This window comes from Penicillium digitatum, chromosome 4, assembly GCF_016767815.1.
Source record: "Penicillium digitatum chromosome 4, complete sequence".
Taxonomy (NCBI): Eukaryota; Fungi; Ascomycota; class Eurotiomycetes; order Eurotiales; family Aspergillaceae; genus Penicillium; species Penicillium digitatum.
In genome coordinates, this window is record NC_089387.1 from 648,955 (window position 1) to 665,594 (window position 16,640).

A 16,640-nucleotide genomic window follows, 5' to 3' on the forward strand; every position below is an offset into this window, starting at 1 on the left:
GGAGAGAAAGACCGGCTTTCTGATCACAACGATACCAAAATAACAGTTTTCGGAAGATTTTCTGAAGTTGAACTTATTTTGGACCATTCGAAGTGGAGATCTGATCAGGGGAAAGGCCCTAAGGTCTTGAGTGGAGTTGCCGAAAGGAACCATCGCCGGGTGATCCGCCGTACTATGGGGGAAATTCCTACAATGCTTCAATTTCATCTACAACTTGGAACAGTACAGCATATCGGAGGGTTAAACCAAACGCAATTTTCAATGTTGAATCAGTGAGGAATGAAGATAGAACGAAATTTCCTGGAAGGGGAAACAAGACTATTTGAAAATAGCTTCAATCAGGGACGCAAGGAGGAAAAAATTTGAACACTTGCGTCCAATAATTTCCTCTTTACTCTGTAGTCTCGTTAGTCTCTGTAGTGAATATTGATATAGTACAATCAAAACAAACTACCAATTTGGTCAACATCTACTATCACTATGCGGTCATGATGGCGTTGTCGGGAGTGATGGCGCACCTGCTAGCCGATGGCCAAGGAATATCCCCGAGAATCTTCACAGTTGCAGAGATGCAGGGTTGCAGAGCTGCAGAAAGATCCTCTGCCAAGCCATCGATCATCATGCAAGGATTTCGCTACCGCCCAGAACTTGTGGAAGGTCTTCCCGAAGAGCTCACCAAAGAGCTCAAGAAATATGAGAATTGGTTTTGCCTCGATCCGCCCAGGTTGAAGATGATCTCGGATCACTTTGCTCAGGAGCTGGAGAAAGGTCTTACCGTCGAGGGTGGGTCTATTGTCAGTAAAAATTGGCCAGGAAGGTGTGAATATTGAGCAGGTGCTGACTGGAATATTGGCGTGAAATGAAGCCTATGAACGTGACATGGATCATGAATTATCCGACGGGCCAGGAGAAAGGACGCATTCTCACCGTTGACCTGGGAGGAACCAATATCCGTGTGTGTGATGTCTGTCTCTCCGCGGGAAAGAGAGACTTCGAGCAACGTCAACGAAAATATAAGCTTCCAGAGGAAGTCAAGACAGCCACGAAAGATGCTCTGTGGGGGTTTATTGCGGACCGCATTGAATCGTTTCTTCATGAAAGTCAGGCTGCTACCAGCGCTTCTGCTTCGAACCCACTACCTATGGCGTTCACATTCTCATTCCCAGTGGACCAAAAGTCTATCCGCAGCGGCATTCTGCAGCACTGGACCAAGAACTTCAACGTTTCCGGAGTGGTAGGGCACGATGTGGTACCTCAGCTGGAAGAGGCACTTGCAAAGAAGGTTTCGTTCACTTTAAATACCATGAGAGTCAAGACTGATCAAACTAGAACGTCCCAGTGAAACTGGTCGCCCTCGTCAACGACACAGCGGGGACCCTTGTCGCATCACGTTACCGGGATCCGCAGGTGAAGATTGGTAGCATTTTCAGTACTGGCTGTAATGCAGCGTACATGGAAGAATGTCGATTGATCCCGAAGCTGCATGATTCAGGACTGCCCGAAGATGCAACTGTAATCATCAACACCGAGTACGGTTCCTTTGATAACGAGCGTAAAGTACTGCCCTTGACTCCATTTGACCGCCAGATCGACGACGAGTCCGCCCATCCCGGTAGGCAGATCTATGAGAAGATGGTGGCTGGGTTGTACATAGGAGAGATGCTGCGCCTGGTATTGCTGGAAATGCACAAGGGAGGTTTACTCTTCAAGGGGCAAGATGTCTCACGTCTTCGGACTGCGAACTCATTGGAGACGTCCTTTCTGTCTAATGTCGAGATGGACATGTCAGAAAGTCTGACCGACATGAAAGAGGAGTTCAAAGTGAGCCTCAATCTGGAACTTTCGCTGGCGGAGCTGAAGGCGTGTCGTCTTCTTATCGGCCTTATCGCGATGCGTGCAGCGCGTCTCTACGCGTGTGGAATTGCGGCCATCTGCAAAAAGAAAGGGATCCGTCAATGCCACGTTGGAGTTGACGGATCAGTGTTCAGTAGATATAGTTTGTTGAAGGGACGGGCAACTCAGGGTCTTCGTGATATATTTGATTGGGGCGAAAACAGGTTGGACAAGATTGCTCTGAACTCGGCAGAGGATGGGTCTGGAGTAGGAGCAGCTTTGGTTGCGAGTTTGACTCTTGACCCGAGTGAACTAGAAGATTGTAACACGGAGGATATCTAATTTTGAATACCATCCAGCTATTCCGAAGTTGTGAGCGGAGAGTTGTAGACGTAAAAATCGTCATCTCTGCCCACAAAAAAAAACGATAGCCGATAAGCACATGAGTTGGTGTGGATCCTCCTCCCTTCATGATCAACTCACACAATGCGGTTCCGAACACAATTAAGAGACAGCAGGACCTTTTCCAGTAAGCCTAATCGTTCGAATTAAGGATTTGAGCTAACGGACTCAGAGCTCACCGCATCGTTGTCCTCGCTGGGCAAAGTATGTTGGATGCGCCTGGAGTACGAAGTCATCCGCTTTACCATCATACCCGACCAAGGCACACAAGTATGGGCATCAATACCAGTCGTATGCATTATAACATGAATCTTATCACTCATGTAATCTGTGTGCTGACAAATTTTCAGGGAACGATCTTCGATGACACGACCTACGAGCTAGAATCTAATTCCGATGCCATAAACATCGAAGTCAACATCGGCGTCCTAAACCGAGCGCTGCGCTCCGCCTGGGGCTCAACACATACACAGCTCCGCCTAACTAAAAAAGACAAAATTCCTCTCTTAGCACTAACAGTCCTTGCATCAGAATGGACAGAGGGAAACATGGCCTTGGCCACCAACCATAACGCAGATGGCTTTGGCGACGACTCAATCTCAGAAGCTCCAGCCGACACGACAGGTGATCGAGGACCACGCGAGCGCCAGACATGGATTACACAAGAAATTCCCATCAAGATCCTCCACGAGTCAGCCATCGAAGGCCTACACGAGCCGCACTGCCCAGACCCCGAAGTGCACATCATTCTACCCAATCTGGCGCAGTTGAAGAGCATTTCCGATCGCTTCACGAAACTCGCATCCACAGATAGCAAAAGCCGCCAACCGGGCGTGATGGCGCCCGAAGCGCCGGGGATGCACGCTGTTGCTTTCAGTGGGTCGGGCGCTAACACAACCGCCACAGCACTATCCACCAACTCGTCTCCCAAGCTTGAATTATCTGCTAATATGCATGGCTCACTACGGTTGGCTATTGCTACGGATGAGCTGCGCATTGCGAGTGTCTGGTCTGGTCTCATAAACCCGCCGTTGGACCCCGCGCAGATGAGCCAGGAGCAGATGAGCCAGCTGCCCAGTGAGCTTAATCGGAAACGGGAGGCGAGTGAGGGTTTCGATTCTGGTTGGGCCAAGGTGCGGATTGATGGAAAGGATTGGAGTCGAGTGCTCAGTATAGGGAGACTCAGTCCGAAGGTTGTTGCCTGTAAGTTTCTAGTGGATGTTGTATTTGGAATTTCCGGTCACTGGTGCAAGTGCTGACTCAAGTTCTCATTCGTCGTGGTTAGGCTTCGTAAATGAGATGGCCTTGGTTCTATACGTTTATCTGCCAAGCAATCGGGATGGAGAGGAATCTTGTTTAACGGTGAGTGGGCTATGTCCCAACATTGCATTCCTCTAGCAGCCAAGCCTTCTAACACTCGCGTTTCAGTATTACATCAATTCTTTCACCATATTGTGATGTGGTAAAATTTGCCTAATATTTGTCCTTCAAATTTTCAGGTGCTCAAAGGTGGGAATGATTAGTAGATATCGTTATTAAGACAGGTGCATGTCAGAAGCCATGCAAGAAGAAACTTCCAGTTCCCAAAAGTTCCGGCAAGTGGCAAAATGCCAGACCCGAATAGAACAGCAAGGGGACGGGGTTTTATACAAAAAGCCAGGAGTACGAGCCCTTGATTTCATGGATGAGGTCGCGCCAAGAACAGCAAAGATCAAGTTATGTGCAAAAGCAAGATATTGGATGACATTCAACAAGCGAGAATGCAGAGAGATGGTGTGTCTGCCACGGCAAGAAACAAGACACATGTAGGATGCTGGGGCAATGAAAAATCTAGCAACAGGGGGTTTTACTATTGAAGGGTAGGGGGATGCGCTTCATCAAAGAAATTAGGTGATAACAGATAAAAGTCATAACAAAGAAACAAACATTATAGAAAGAAAAGGACATTATGTCGCTTAGCTAGTCGGGAGACTGCTAAACACTATACCATGGGCCATTTACATAAAATACGATGATCATTGGGCCATCACGTCAACGTAACGGCCCTTCTTCTTGCCGCGAACAGTATTGCCCTTGCGCGCCTGGGGCGCACCGATCAAATCGTCGATTGAGTTAGCATGAGTCAAGGACGAAGAAGGCCGTGGCGGCGGGCCGCTGGAAATACCCGGCGGTGTTGGCATGGCCGCTCCCGTAGAAACAGACCGAGGCGCGAGACCAGAGAAGCCTGGGCTAGAGGACAAGGAAGGTGGAGCGGCGGTTAAGGAAGATTGTGGCCGGCTGCCAGAGACCGACATTGGGGGCATCGGAGGTGCTCCGTTGGGTGGTATGCTGCCCGAGCTCGCAGTTCGACTGGGTGGAGCGGATCCTCGAGGAGGGGGTGGGGTGGAATGGACCGGCGCACCACTACCGGGGTCTTTCTTGTTGACCCATTTCTTTAGATCCTTGTCGTAGTAAAACGAGCTCTTTTCGCCAAGTTTGGCTCTGATGGGACCGCCACCGGAGTTGTTTTCCTCTTTCTTGGCTCCGCCGAACCAACCACCAAACCAGCCCTTCTTGCCAGATTGTTGGGCATCCTTCTTAGCTGCAGCAGAAGTTAGATTAACAGGTGATTTAAGCGACAAGCGTTGTTGATACATACCGTCTTCCTCGGCGGCTTTCGCGAACGCTTCATTTGCTTTGCGATCGTTCTCCGCTCTTTGGATAGCCGCTGCCCGGGCAGCAAGGTCGTCGTCGTCATCATCCATTATTGCCTGCTTCTTCGATTGCTCTGCGACAGGTGGGACATCATCCTCCTGGGCAACATCGCCCGTGTCAACACCAGCCGAAACAGGCTCGTAAGAAACTGGTTCGTAAGAAGAGCTGGCAACTGGGGGCGCGTAGGGTGAGTCTGAGTCTGGTACACCAGCTGGCATACCAGGGGGGCCTTGGTAATATGGAGATTCGCTAGATGTAGCGGCCTGTCCTGGGGGCTGGTAAAAGAGACCGTTCACCATGGGCTGTGCAGCTGTAAGAGCTTCTGAGGGTGACATGGCTTCTTCTACCGGAGCAAGAGGAATGTAAGAAGACTGGGGCGGTGTTGCTTGATATCCACCCGCGTTTGGTGACCCGTATAGTGAAGCTCCATAGGACATCTGTTGATCAATCGAGGGCGAGAGTTCTTGTGAGCTTCGACGCTGTCCAACAGGCGGGAAGTAGGAAGCAGATCTCTGAGAATCCATCGAAGATCGGCCCTTGAACTGCTCAGGCGAAGCATTGGGGGCATATTGGCCGGATGGGTGATACTTGGACACGCCGCTGGTAGGAATAGGCTGCGCTCCTGCAGTTGCTCCAGGATAAGAACCGTAGATGTCAGATACAGAAGGTGAACGGCTAATTGTCGGGGTGCCGGCCACGTTTGCAAAAGGACCAACTTCGGCATGCTCGCCACCTTTACCAGACCCAGTCGATGCAGCATCATTATCATCACCTACCACAAAACTATTGAAGCGAGCCCACATAGACCCCGAGACCTTCTCCATGCTGGGCCTCGAGATCCAAGAGCCGCTGTCACTGGTTGTTTGACGCAGACGTGCAGACAGCTCTTCAACTTCCGCAAAAAGGTGTTGGTGATAGTATGGCGAGGGACGAGTGGTTGCCTTCAATGCTGCTGCCACTGCGTCGCAATAGCCTTGCGCCTCTAAATTGCGACCCTGATCAACAAGGCGCCTGGCATTCAGAATCTTGAAAGCCAAGAGATGTGGCAGATGGGCTGTTGGAGAGTTGCTGAGAACAGACGTAGCATATTCATAGGCCTCAGTCAGCAAGACAGCGTCTCCTTCCATTAGGGAAGAAGGGCAACGCTGATGGTCAGCACCAAGGAGAGTGATGTTGGCCTTCGGATCATCGGGGCCACCGAAAACTGCAGCACGCGAGAAGATGTAACAAACGTGAGCCGCATCTGTCCGTCCATAAGAATTGAGGAGGTGACCAAGGGAAAATAGGGCCAGATGATCCTCGGAACTCCGATTGCTCAAAACCAGTCCCAAGGTATCCCTCCACTTGTCTAACCCTTCGAGCGCATTCTTAGTGGATCCCTGGCCATCAGCCTTGCTAATAAGTTGCAGACCTGCTCGGGCAGACGGGGGAACCAGTTCATCGATACTTTCTTCGATATTGCCAGCGAAGATCTCGTAGAGGGCTGCAAGTGACTCGGTGTTTGTGGATTTGGATCTGACCTCCCGGCGGACAAATTCCTGCGCGACCTGTTTCGAAATCGACCTGTCCATGGTCGATGAGATGATCATCGCGTGTCCCCAAAGACGTCGATCGACAGCACTCCAGACAGCCTTCTCCCGATCGCCATAGATCAAGTGTAAGCGGAGCTCCTCCAACCACTGTGGATCAACAGCATCAGGCTGCGAAGGCATTTCGGAAGGGGCAAATCCTCCCGAGGCGGCTAAGCTATTAGTGTATGATCCGTCTGCGTCGGGGTTGGGTAAGTTAGGGAAGATGATCTGGCGTAGAGAATTTTGAATTTCTGGGGAACTCTCCAGATTGCCGTCATTCTCCACCAGCAGCTTGACAACCTTCCACAGAAGAATTTTTTCCTCCTGGCGTTTGCGCGTATCGGACTGAACCTGTTCGTAGCTTGGAAGATCTGAAGCTTCGAATGCCGAAATCTTGTTAGAAAGCCAAGCAATCAAGTCCTTCTTCTTTGATTTTGCCTTTAGGGGCCCAGGGTGCTGGACAATGTTATTACCAGAGGGCAGCCATTCGTTCAGCTGGGAAATTTTCGGTTCACCAAGAGTAGGCTGGATCATTGGCGCCACTTGGCCAGCGGAGTAGCGAGGAATGTACCTAGGGAAACAAGATGCTATGGATCCACCGAACCCGAATTTGAAGATAGGAGCACCCTTCCATCGCTCCAGGGGATCATGCTGATGTCCATCATTGGGAACGATGAATTCCAGGTGCTTCGTTGGAGCGCGGGTTTGAGAGACAGCCTGCACAGAAGCATATGGATTCACAGTTCTAGTTGGCGAGCCTGAAAGTTGCACGGAAGCCGGCCGTTGAAGGATATCGATGTTCTGTCCGTAGGAACGCGGGCTCGTCAAGTCCCGGCTAGGTGACTGTGTCTGGGACCTGCGAAGTGGACCAATCTGGATATCGTTCGGCGGCGGGGACATGTATACATTCGTCGCGGGAACAGGGAGGGCGTGTTCCGGGGCCGGTGCGAGACGCTGGGCAAATTCATTAAGATATTCCTGGGGGGCATAGCGACTTTGAGGCGGAGATGATTGTACAGGTGAGCCTGCACCTTCTCTTCGTGGTAGGCTGTCGGGACCATTAAGATATTGCGGAGCACTAGGCGGGATTTGTCCAAAGCCAGCTCCTTGCCCGCGCGTCGGAGATAAATTGATCGCAGGGTCGAGAGATGGTAGCTTGTGTGATTGATCAGGCTGGTAGGAAACCTTTTCATGGTGTGCAAGCGGACTTGAAGTCCGTGGCTGGAAAGGCAAATTTTGGCCAGGAACATTGAGTGGCTGTGAGGCATACCGATTGGGAGTGGAAGAGGTAGGAGGGGGAGCAGGGGAGTATCTCGGTAGCGAAGGTGGCTTTGGGGGTGCTTGCAAGCCAGGAGGCTGAGGAGAATACCTTGCATCGGCAGAAGGTCCAGTCAGGGCACTCGATGCTAGACTAGCATACGGATCCAGCTGCTCAGGGGGCTGGAATGTGGATTGAATTGGGAGCGCCATGTGCTGTGGAACTGGTGGTGCGGCAGCAGCATACTGGACCTGGGGGAGGGAAAGAGATGACCCGGTCATCGTTGGCACCGCCTGCGGATTAGGGGTATACCGACCTGAGCTGGCAGGCCTAGACCTTGGTGGCCCCAAAGGAAGTTCCTCGTAGAAATTCTTTGGCGCAGGGGGAGCAGACACAGATGATGGGGGAGCTGCCGGAGTGAGGAAGCCAGCAGCAGCAGGAATCGGTACGCCAGAAAGACCTCGGGGAGGAGGTGGGGGCAAACTAGTCACTGTTGGAGGAACAGGCTTATGGGTAGTGACCGGCTTTCGGGGTCGGGAGATTTCATCTGGAAGGTCATAAGGAGATTTATAACCCTGTTTTGACCGTTCAGCAAAGCTCTCTCCCCTTATTGCCACAGGATTATGCGGTGCCTGCGAGAAGTATGATGACATCGCTCCGGTGGCTGGCGGCAGAGTTCCTGCAAGAGGAACACCCTGCAATAGATCACCAGTGGATGGTTGATGGGGTGTGTATATGTTGGGAACAGGTCTTGGCTGGGGAAAGGCCTGAGGGGTCTGGAACGGACTGTTCAAGCCAGCCGATAGACCATTGTGCGTGGACTGAATAGGTGTTTGATTAATTTGCTCCTGTGCAGAGACAGACTGAGCGGCTTCAGCTTCCAGCAGTATATCGTCATCATCCAATGCCGCCTCCCAGCGAGCCGCCAGATCATCATCCGGTGAATCTGCTAGCTCAGCTTCCCACCGTGCGGCTAGCTCTTCCTCTGAGGGATCAACTGTTGTTTGGGGCTCCAGCAACGCAACCTTCAGAGCATCATCAAACTGCGCCGCAGCCGAAGAGTCACTAACAGGGGAATCCAGAACAAATCCAGCCGATTCCAAGACCTGAGATGTGCTATTTCGGGCGAAATGATCGACAGGTTGCTCCTCGGCGTCTTCCTTCGAGGTAGAGCCCAAGAAATTCTCATCGCCGTTCTTGTCCTCTAACTTTGGAGCCGAGCTAAAGAACCTATCTGCATCATCCTCGTCGTTGGTAAACACGCTGTCAATAGATTTATCTTCTTCCAGTCGGCGTTGAGGTGAAGCCGTTGTAGGCTTATCTAACAAAGGGGCCCCTTCCTCGAACATAGGCTCGGCTTCTGGTGACCCAGGCTCGGCTTCTGGTGGTGCAAAGATTGGCTTTGTCTGGCTGTTGAGTTGATTGAAAAAGTCGTCCTCATCGGAGTCGACTTTACCGCTCGCCTCGTTTGTCCAGAAAGGTTGGTCCTGAGGGGCTGTATCCTCATCCGCTGCGGCCGGATCTGGGTAGGCCTCGTTGGTGGATGCGAAGGCCTCCATAGGAACTGATGAATCGGCATTCTCAGATTCAACATTTATCGAGCGAGACAAAAGATCAGCTTGCTCAATTTCGGTCGTAGCGATGACCTTTTCAGTGTAGTTGAAGATGTCAGCACTCTTCTCGTCAAATGTCGCACCCGTAAATGCTGTTTCCTCGGGTGATGGACGCACAGCTTCTTCGACGAACTTTGGCTCCTCCCTATCCTGGATTAGATTAGGTGTTGAGGCAAACTCTGAGAAATTATGGGAAATTTTGCTATGAGGGGTAGCCTCTTCGGTGGGGGGCGGTGCATTTCCAAGGTCCTTCTCGAAAGTGGCCGACGGATCCTCGGAATCAGTGTTCCCCTCGTCTGTTTGTAGAGAAGCTTTTTCACTGGGAGTGGACTGAGGGCTAAATTCATGTTTGAGAGTGTCCAACATGGGTTCAGGTGCCATGGTTCGCTCCTCCCCCGAAGGAGTCGCATCTCGCACAAATGTCGGCTCCAAATATTCTTGTTCAGGTGCGACAGTGGGAACGAAAATATCAAAGGTTTCGGTTTGCACGGGGGCCGACCCTTCAACAGTGGTGAAACCCCCATTACTAGCCTCTGCACCGGATTGGACTGAAGGTGCTTGGGTCTGAACAGGCTGCGCGGGTTGCGTTTCCGGTGGGGTCGGGCTTAAGACGGTATCTGCATTCTCGATAGATGGCGCTATTTTTGTATGAATCGCTTCAACAGTCCGATCGGGGGTTTGACTCTTCTTCTCGATGGAATCAGTGTCTAGGTACACAACCTGGTCTATCACTGGTGATGCATTGTTCACTAGCACGTCCAAGCTCGTGTGTTGAGGCTGAATCGCGTCTACCTCATCTGAAATATCCCAGGCAGAGAAGTCCTCACTCTGCGGGGACACAATATCTTCTAAGGACTCGTCCTTTGGCTCGTCCGCCGCAATCAGATCCGACAAACCACCCTGGATCAAGCTCATCGTAGCAGAAGAGTTATTGTTCTCAGGCCGTAATGCTGGATTCCATGACTCCGAATTATTGTCGGTCGCTTGGTGCGCCATATGTGCAAAGTTGGTCTCGATTTCCAACGTGACTGGAGATGGGGGGTGCAGTCCGGGGTGACCAACCTGACACGTCTCCAATGACGCCTCAGGAGACCAACAATCGTGAAGGAAAACGTGGGTCAAAGGTGTCAACTTAAGAATCCATTAAACGGTGTAGATATAAAAGCGACCAAAAATAATTCAACGAAATCAATCGATCATGAATGCATCAGCTGTTGGCAAAAAAAAAAAAAACAAGCAGTCGGAGTGTACTGGGATATTGCGACAGCGACGGGCGATCTCCGCCTATGATTCCCCCGAGGGCCAAATGAGCGCGCTGAGTCATCAGAATGTCCTGAAGAGGAACAACACAAGCCCATGATTCGGAGCAACTGATAGTCCGGCTGCCTTATGCACAACCTTAAAAGTGCATTATTACGTCAGCCAGCTATCACTGCAAGTTATGCACTCATGTGACTGCGTGGCTCCGACAGGCAGTCATCGACCGTCCTTTGATGAGATTCAAAAGCGGTGCTCCATTTTATACATTTCACTGTTCTATATGATCGTGGCGCTGATCGCACTTTACCCAACGAAAAACTTGATTTTTTTTTTTTCGACACTGGCAGCATCTCTCCCCTCTTTCATTATGCTGCACATGCACCGCACATGACAACATATACTTGAGATGAACCTCCCTTTGATGCAAGGCCTCAAAGCACTACCTTCCATGAAGCTAGCAGTCGACTTGACTTGAACCCTACTATATTTCCCATAATGCCTTCCTCGTCCGAATACCTGCACCCCCTAGACCACCCCGATGCGCCAGACGCCTTCTCAGACTCGGACGACGACCTGGATCTAGAAGAGTTAGATCCCAGCACAACATCTCCTCAGCAGCCTAGTGAGTCTCGGGACTATACTGGTCGCAAAAGAAGCTATGGGCCGGGTATCGCGCTGCGCAACCTGCGCGTCGGAGCGGCAAGTCGATGGAGACGCAGCGCGTCTGGACGTGCAGACTTGGAGGATGATACCGAGGCGCTTTTAGAAAATGGAGATGACCAGCCCTTGCGGGACTCACATGCAAGCTCCCGAAACCTAGAAGATGATGATGCACCTCTTCTTAATCGCAGAGCCTTGACTCGCGATTTCAACGAGGAGCCTCCCAAGAAAGGCAGCCGCTTGCGCCTCCCAGTATTCAAGACTCCAGCATTCCTACAGGCTACATCGATTCGATTTGACTCAAATGGCAATGACCCTGAGGACCAACCTCCCCGTGAAGTACTTGTCGGGCAGTATCAAGCTGCCAAGTACCCGGCCAATGTGGTCTCAAACGCAAAATACACACCCTGGAGTTTCCTACCGAGAACACTCTACAACGAATTCTCCTTCTTTTTCAACATATACTTCCTTTTGGTGGCCTTATCACAGGTCATCCCGGTGCTACGGATTGGTTATATGTCGTCGTACATTGCGCCTTTGGCCTTTGTGGTTTCAATATCATTGGGAAAGGAAGCGCTTGATGATATTGGTCGTCGGCGACGAGATTCCGAAGCCAATGCAGAAGAATACTGCACTATAGCATTAGGAAGATCTAACGCAAGAGAGGTCACAAAAAAGTCGCGGGACTTGAAAGTTGGTGATGTGCTCAAAGTTCGCAAGAACCAACGCCTTCCTGCCGATGTAGTGATTCTGAAGAGCATTTCAAATGATTCCGGTACCCCTCGCCATTCATTAACTGAAGAACCTGCCCATGGGCCATCTTCCGACTTGCTCGAACCACGTCAGAGATCATCCGAACCCACAACCGACACCACGTCAAAGAATGGTCAAATTGTTGAAAATTCACCTGCCGGTGATACTTTCATCCGGACTGATCAACTGGATGGCGAGACTGACTGGAAGCTTCGTCTTCCTTCGATGATGTCTCAATCGCTCCCCCTGAGCGATTTAGGTCGGCTGCAAATCACTGCTAGCGCACCTGACAAGAGAGTCAACGAATTTGTGGGGACTATAAAGCTGGGACCACCCACTAGATTATATGATGCTCATGTCGACAAATCGTCCGGGCCCACAAACAACGAAGGAACGCCTGGGCCTGTGGATAACCATTCAGCTCCCTTGACAATCGACAATACTGCCTGGGCCAACACTGTTCTTGCGTCTAATACCATCACCTACGCCGTCATCATCTATACTGGATCTCAAACCCGGGCTTCGCTTTCAACGTCTGCTTCCCGGTCGAAGATCGGCCTTTTAGAACTCGAGATCAACAACCTTACCAAAATTCTCTGCGTCCTCACAGTTACTCTCTCGATCATCCTTGTCGGCTTGGAAAGATTCCAACCAACCAATGACAAGAAATGGTACGTTGCGATCATGATCTATCTCATTCTCTTCTCCACGATCATTCCCATGAGTCTGCGAGTCAATCTGGACATGGCGAAGTCGATTTACGGACGGTTCATTGAACGAGACAAAGACATTCCAGGAACGGTCGTCCGCACCAGTACAATTCCAGAAGATCTGGGAAGAATCGAATATTTACTTTCAGATAAGACGGGAACGTTGACCCAAAATGAGATGGAGCTCAAAAAAATACACGTTGGCACGGTATCATACGCCAATGAGGCAATGGACGAAGTTGCCTCGTTTATTCGTCAAGCTTTTGCGTTTTCGGGCAATACCCTAATCACCCCTTCAACTGTCTTTGGAACTCAGGCTGGCCATGCCACAGCGCCACGGATAAGAAGAGAGATTGGTTCCCGCGTCCGGGATATCATTTTAGCGCTTGCTCTCTGCCATAACGTCACACCGACTACGGAGGAGGAAGACGGCCGGAAGGTGACGAGCTACCAAGCGTCGTCACCTGATGAAATTGCCATTATCCGATATACCGAAGAAGTTGGATTAAAACTAGCATATCGAGACAGACAAAATATTGTCCTGGAATCCACCGACTCCAAGCAGGTTGTGGTTCGAGCTCGAATTCTCGATATCTTCCCATTCACATCCGACTCCAAGCGAATGGGGATTATCGTCCAATTCCAGCACGATGAAAACATACTTGAATCCGGCAAAGATGATGGTGAAATTTGGTTCTATCAGAAGGGTGCAGACACTGTCATGACAACCATTGTTGCAGCGAATGACTGGCTTGACGAGGAGACTAACAACATGGCTCGGGAAGGGTTGCGAACTCTCGTGGTTGGACGCAAACGAATCTCCGCACAGCAATACCAGGAATTCTCTACCAAACACAAACAAGCGTCACTGTCTTTTCAGGGGCGAGATGCAGGGATGGCCAAGGTTGTGAGCGAATACCTCGAACAAAATTTAGAGCTTTCCGGTGTGACCGGTGTGGAAGATCGGCTGCAGCGCGACGTCAAATCCTCTCTCGAGCTGTTACGCAATGCTGGTGTTAAGATCTGGATGCTGACGGGAGACAAAGTGGAGACTGCGCGTTGTGTCGCGATTTCGGCCAAATTAGTCTCCCGGGGCCAATACATTCACACAGTCACCAAAGTCACAGACAGGTCGACTGCCCAAGAAGCTCTTGACTTCTTGCGCAACAAGACTGATTGCTGCCTGCTGATTGATGGCGAGTCCTTGAACCTCATGCTCGGCCAATTCAGAACAGCTTTCATCTCTGTCGCAGTGCTATTACCCGCCGTGGTCGCATGCCGATGCTCCCCCACTCAGAAAGCTGAGATTGCGGACCTGATTCGCCAATGCACAAAGAAACGCGTTTGTTGCATTGGAGATGGCGGCAACGATGTCTCGATGATTCAAGCGGCCGATGTTGGAATTGGTATCGTGGGCAAGGAAGGCCGCCAAGCATCTTTAGCCGCTGATTTCAGTATTACTCAGTTCCACCACATCACCAAGCTTCTAGTCTGGCATGGCCGCAACTCATACAAGCGGTCTGCTAAACTGGCACAGTTCATCATGCACCGTGGGTTGATCATCAGTGTTTGCCAGACTATGTACAGCATCGCCAGCCACTTCGATCCCAAGGGCTTGTTCATCAACTGGCTCATGGTCGGCTATGCAACTGTCTACACCAACGCACCGGTCTTCTCTCTTGCCCTTGATCGGGATGTCGACGAGCGTCTCGCCAATCTCTACCCAGAGCTTTACAAAGAGCTCAAGACAGGGAAGAGTCTAAGCTACCGCTCGTTTTTCGGTTGGGTCCTCATTTCTATCTATCAGGGTGCAGTAATCCAGGGTTTGTCTCAGATATTGTTGGATACCATCTCAGGACCGCGCCTCATTAGTCTCTCATTTACCGCCCTCGTCCTCAACGAGCTTGGTATGGTCGCCACTTCAATCACAACCTGGCACCCGGTTATGATCTTCTGTCTGATTGGTACACTGCTTGTATACGTAGGCAGTGTTCCCTTCCTGGGGGATTACTTCGACCTTGGTTACGTGATCACTCTTGACTGGCTGTGGCGAGTTTTGGCTGTACTAGCTGTGTCTCTGGTTCCGGTCTGGGCTGGAAAAATGATCAAACAGTCGTGGCACCCGCCAAGTTACCGAAAGGTCCGTGGATAGATTTGGTACTACTCATGGCTTCGGTGTACCATGGTCACTCTCTCGCTTGGATTCTCCATCTCTCTCTTCTTTCATCGCCCCAACTACCACCGATCTGGTATCATGTGGCTCTCTGTACATCAATCTTAAGCATGTTGTCTTGTTGAGCGTATCTAGCATCGGGCTACTCCCATATTATTAAAATAGCCATTCACTTCTGCTCCTTCTTAGGACCATTTAGGTACTACTTGGTGTCGATTTCACGTAGTGTTGAGAACGTCTCTATCAATCCTTCCGTGATGATATATGTCTGCACGTATTATAATGGACTTCCAATTCTACACATAATACAGGGGTGTGGACTATTATCATGATGTCAGATTTTGAAAATCTCTCCTCTATCAGTTGTTAGGTGAAGGTCTTTCAAGTTGTACTAGTAAGATATATGCTATTCTATATTGTAGTGGATGCTAACCTTGGAAGGCGGATCCCCGGGCCATCCAATGACGTTTCGCACAATCGATAAGCAGTCACATGACCGTCCTACTCGGGTAGGCGGTCAATTCATATCGAATCTTTTTTTTTTCTTCGGGGTCAAACATCTGCTGCATAGACTCTAGAACCATCCACTTTTTCGGTTGCCAATAACTCGTTCATAATGTCCGACGAAATTGTCTGGCAGGTTATCAACCAGCAATTCTGCTCCTACAAACTGAAGTGAGTCTTGGTCTTCACTTGCCAGCTATTTAGTCCGCAGAATCTTCATCTCCATTCTACATTGACTGAAAAACAAGAATCTTCCACTAACCATTTCAACCTTGTCTGTAGGACGACCAAAGATCAAAACTTCTGCCGCAATGAATACAACGTCAGCGGTCTGTGCAATCGCCAGTCCTGCCCACTGGCCAACTCGCGATATGCGACGGTGCGAAGCGATCCCGAAACGGGCGTTATGTACCTATACATGAAGACCGTCGAACGAGCCCACATGCCCAGCAAATGGTGGGAGCGAGTGCGCCTATCTTCCAACTATGCCAAGGCTCTTGAACAAGTCGATGAGCGTCTTATCTACTGGCCCAAGTTCTTGACCCACAAGTGCAAGCAGCGTCTTACCCGCCTCACGCAGGTCAGCATCCGCATGAAGAACATTGCTAAGGAGGACGAGCGTCTTGGGGAGAAGGTTGTGCCCAAGCTGGCGCCAAAGGTCCGCCGTCGTGAGGAGACTCGTGAGCGGAAGGCCGAGTCTGCGGCTAAAGTCGAGAGAGCCATTGAGCGTGAGCTTATTGAGCGTCTGCGCAGCGGCGCTTATGGTGATCGGCCACTCAATGTCGAGGAGGGTATCTGGAAGAAGGTCCTCCGTGGACTTGAGCGGGCTGGTGACGGCGAGCGTGATGTGGATATGGATGATGGTGAGGAGCTTGAGGAGGAGGAAGAGGGTGTTGGTGAGGTCGAGTACGTCAGCGATCTCGATGAGGAGGAGGACCTCGAGGATATGGAAGACTGGCTGGGTGTCGACTCAGCCGACTCCAGCGACTACGATGACGATGAGAGTGATGATTATGACAGCGAGGACGATGAGGAGGCTAGCGAGGATGAGAAGAAGCCCAAGCCCAGTGCTAAGAGGAAGCACGTTGCTCCCCAATCGAAGCCTCGCAAGAAGGGACCTCGCATCGAGATCGAATACGAGACCGAGGGTGCTGGCAAGGACCAGATCATGGCATGATTTTGTTGATGTTAGGGGATTTGGGAAAAGTT

At 50.7% G+C, this 16,640-nt stretch overlaps 5 protein-coding genes across 5 annotated transcripts; 4 read left to right on the top strand and 1 right to left on the bottom strand.

Annotated features, from left to right (window-relative positions):
* Positions 1-620: 620 nt before the first annotated feature.
* Pdw03_0217 (Hexokinase, putative) lies at positions 621-2,175 on the top strand (the record flags this gene model as incomplete). Its single annotated transcript, XM_066099541.1, has 3 exons — positions 621-794; positions 866-1,234; positions 1,330-2,175. 3 exons carry the CDS (start codon positions 621-623, stop codon positions 2,173-2,175), a joined length of 1,389 nt encoding a protein of 462 aa, XP_065957268.1.
* Positions 2,176-2,319: 144 nt separating this feature from the next.
* On the top strand, positions 2,320-3,693 carry Pdw03_0218 (Cell cycle checkpoint, Hus1; the record flags this gene model as incomplete). The annotated part of the gene is made up of 5 exons (XM_066099542.1): positions 2,320-2,362; positions 2,408-2,526; positions 2,586-3,438; positions 3,521-3,597; positions 3,664-3,693. The coding sequence occupies 5 exons, from the start codon at positions 2,320-2,322 to the stop codon at positions 3,691-3,693; spliced, it is 1,122 nt and encodes a 373-aa protein (XP_065957269.1).
* Positions 3,694-4,250: 557 nt separating this feature from the next.
* On the bottom strand, positions 4,251-10,367 carry Pdw03_0219 (COPII vesicle coat protein Sec16, putative; the record flags this gene model as incomplete). Its single annotated transcript, XM_014681927.1, has 2 exons — positions 4,251-4,816; positions 4,874-10,367. 2 exons carry the CDS (start codon positions 10,365-10,367, stop codon positions 4,251-4,253), a joined length of 6,060 nt encoding a protein of 2,019 aa, XP_014537413.1.
* A 759-nt stretch (positions 10,368-11,126) lies between these two features.
* Positions 11,127-14,906, top strand: Pdw03_0220 (Phospholipid-translocating P-type ATPase, putative; the record flags this gene model as incomplete). Its single annotated transcript, XM_014681928.1, has 1 exon — positions 11,127-14,906. One exon carries the CDS (start codon positions 11,127-11,129, stop codon positions 14,904-14,906), a length of 3,780 nt encoding a protein of 1,259 aa, XP_014537414.1.
* Positions 14,907-15,543: 637 nt separating this feature from the next.
* On the top strand, positions 15,544-16,608 carry Pdw03_0221 (Ribosomal large subunit biogenesis protein MAK16, putative; the record flags this gene model as incomplete). Its single annotated transcript, XM_014681929.1, has 2 exons — positions 15,544-15,602; positions 15,714-16,608. The coding sequence occupies 2 exons, from the start codon at positions 15,544-15,546 to the stop codon at positions 16,606-16,608; spliced, it is 954 nt and encodes a 317-aa protein (XP_014537415.1).
* Positions 16,609-16,640: the final 32 nt, after the last annotated feature.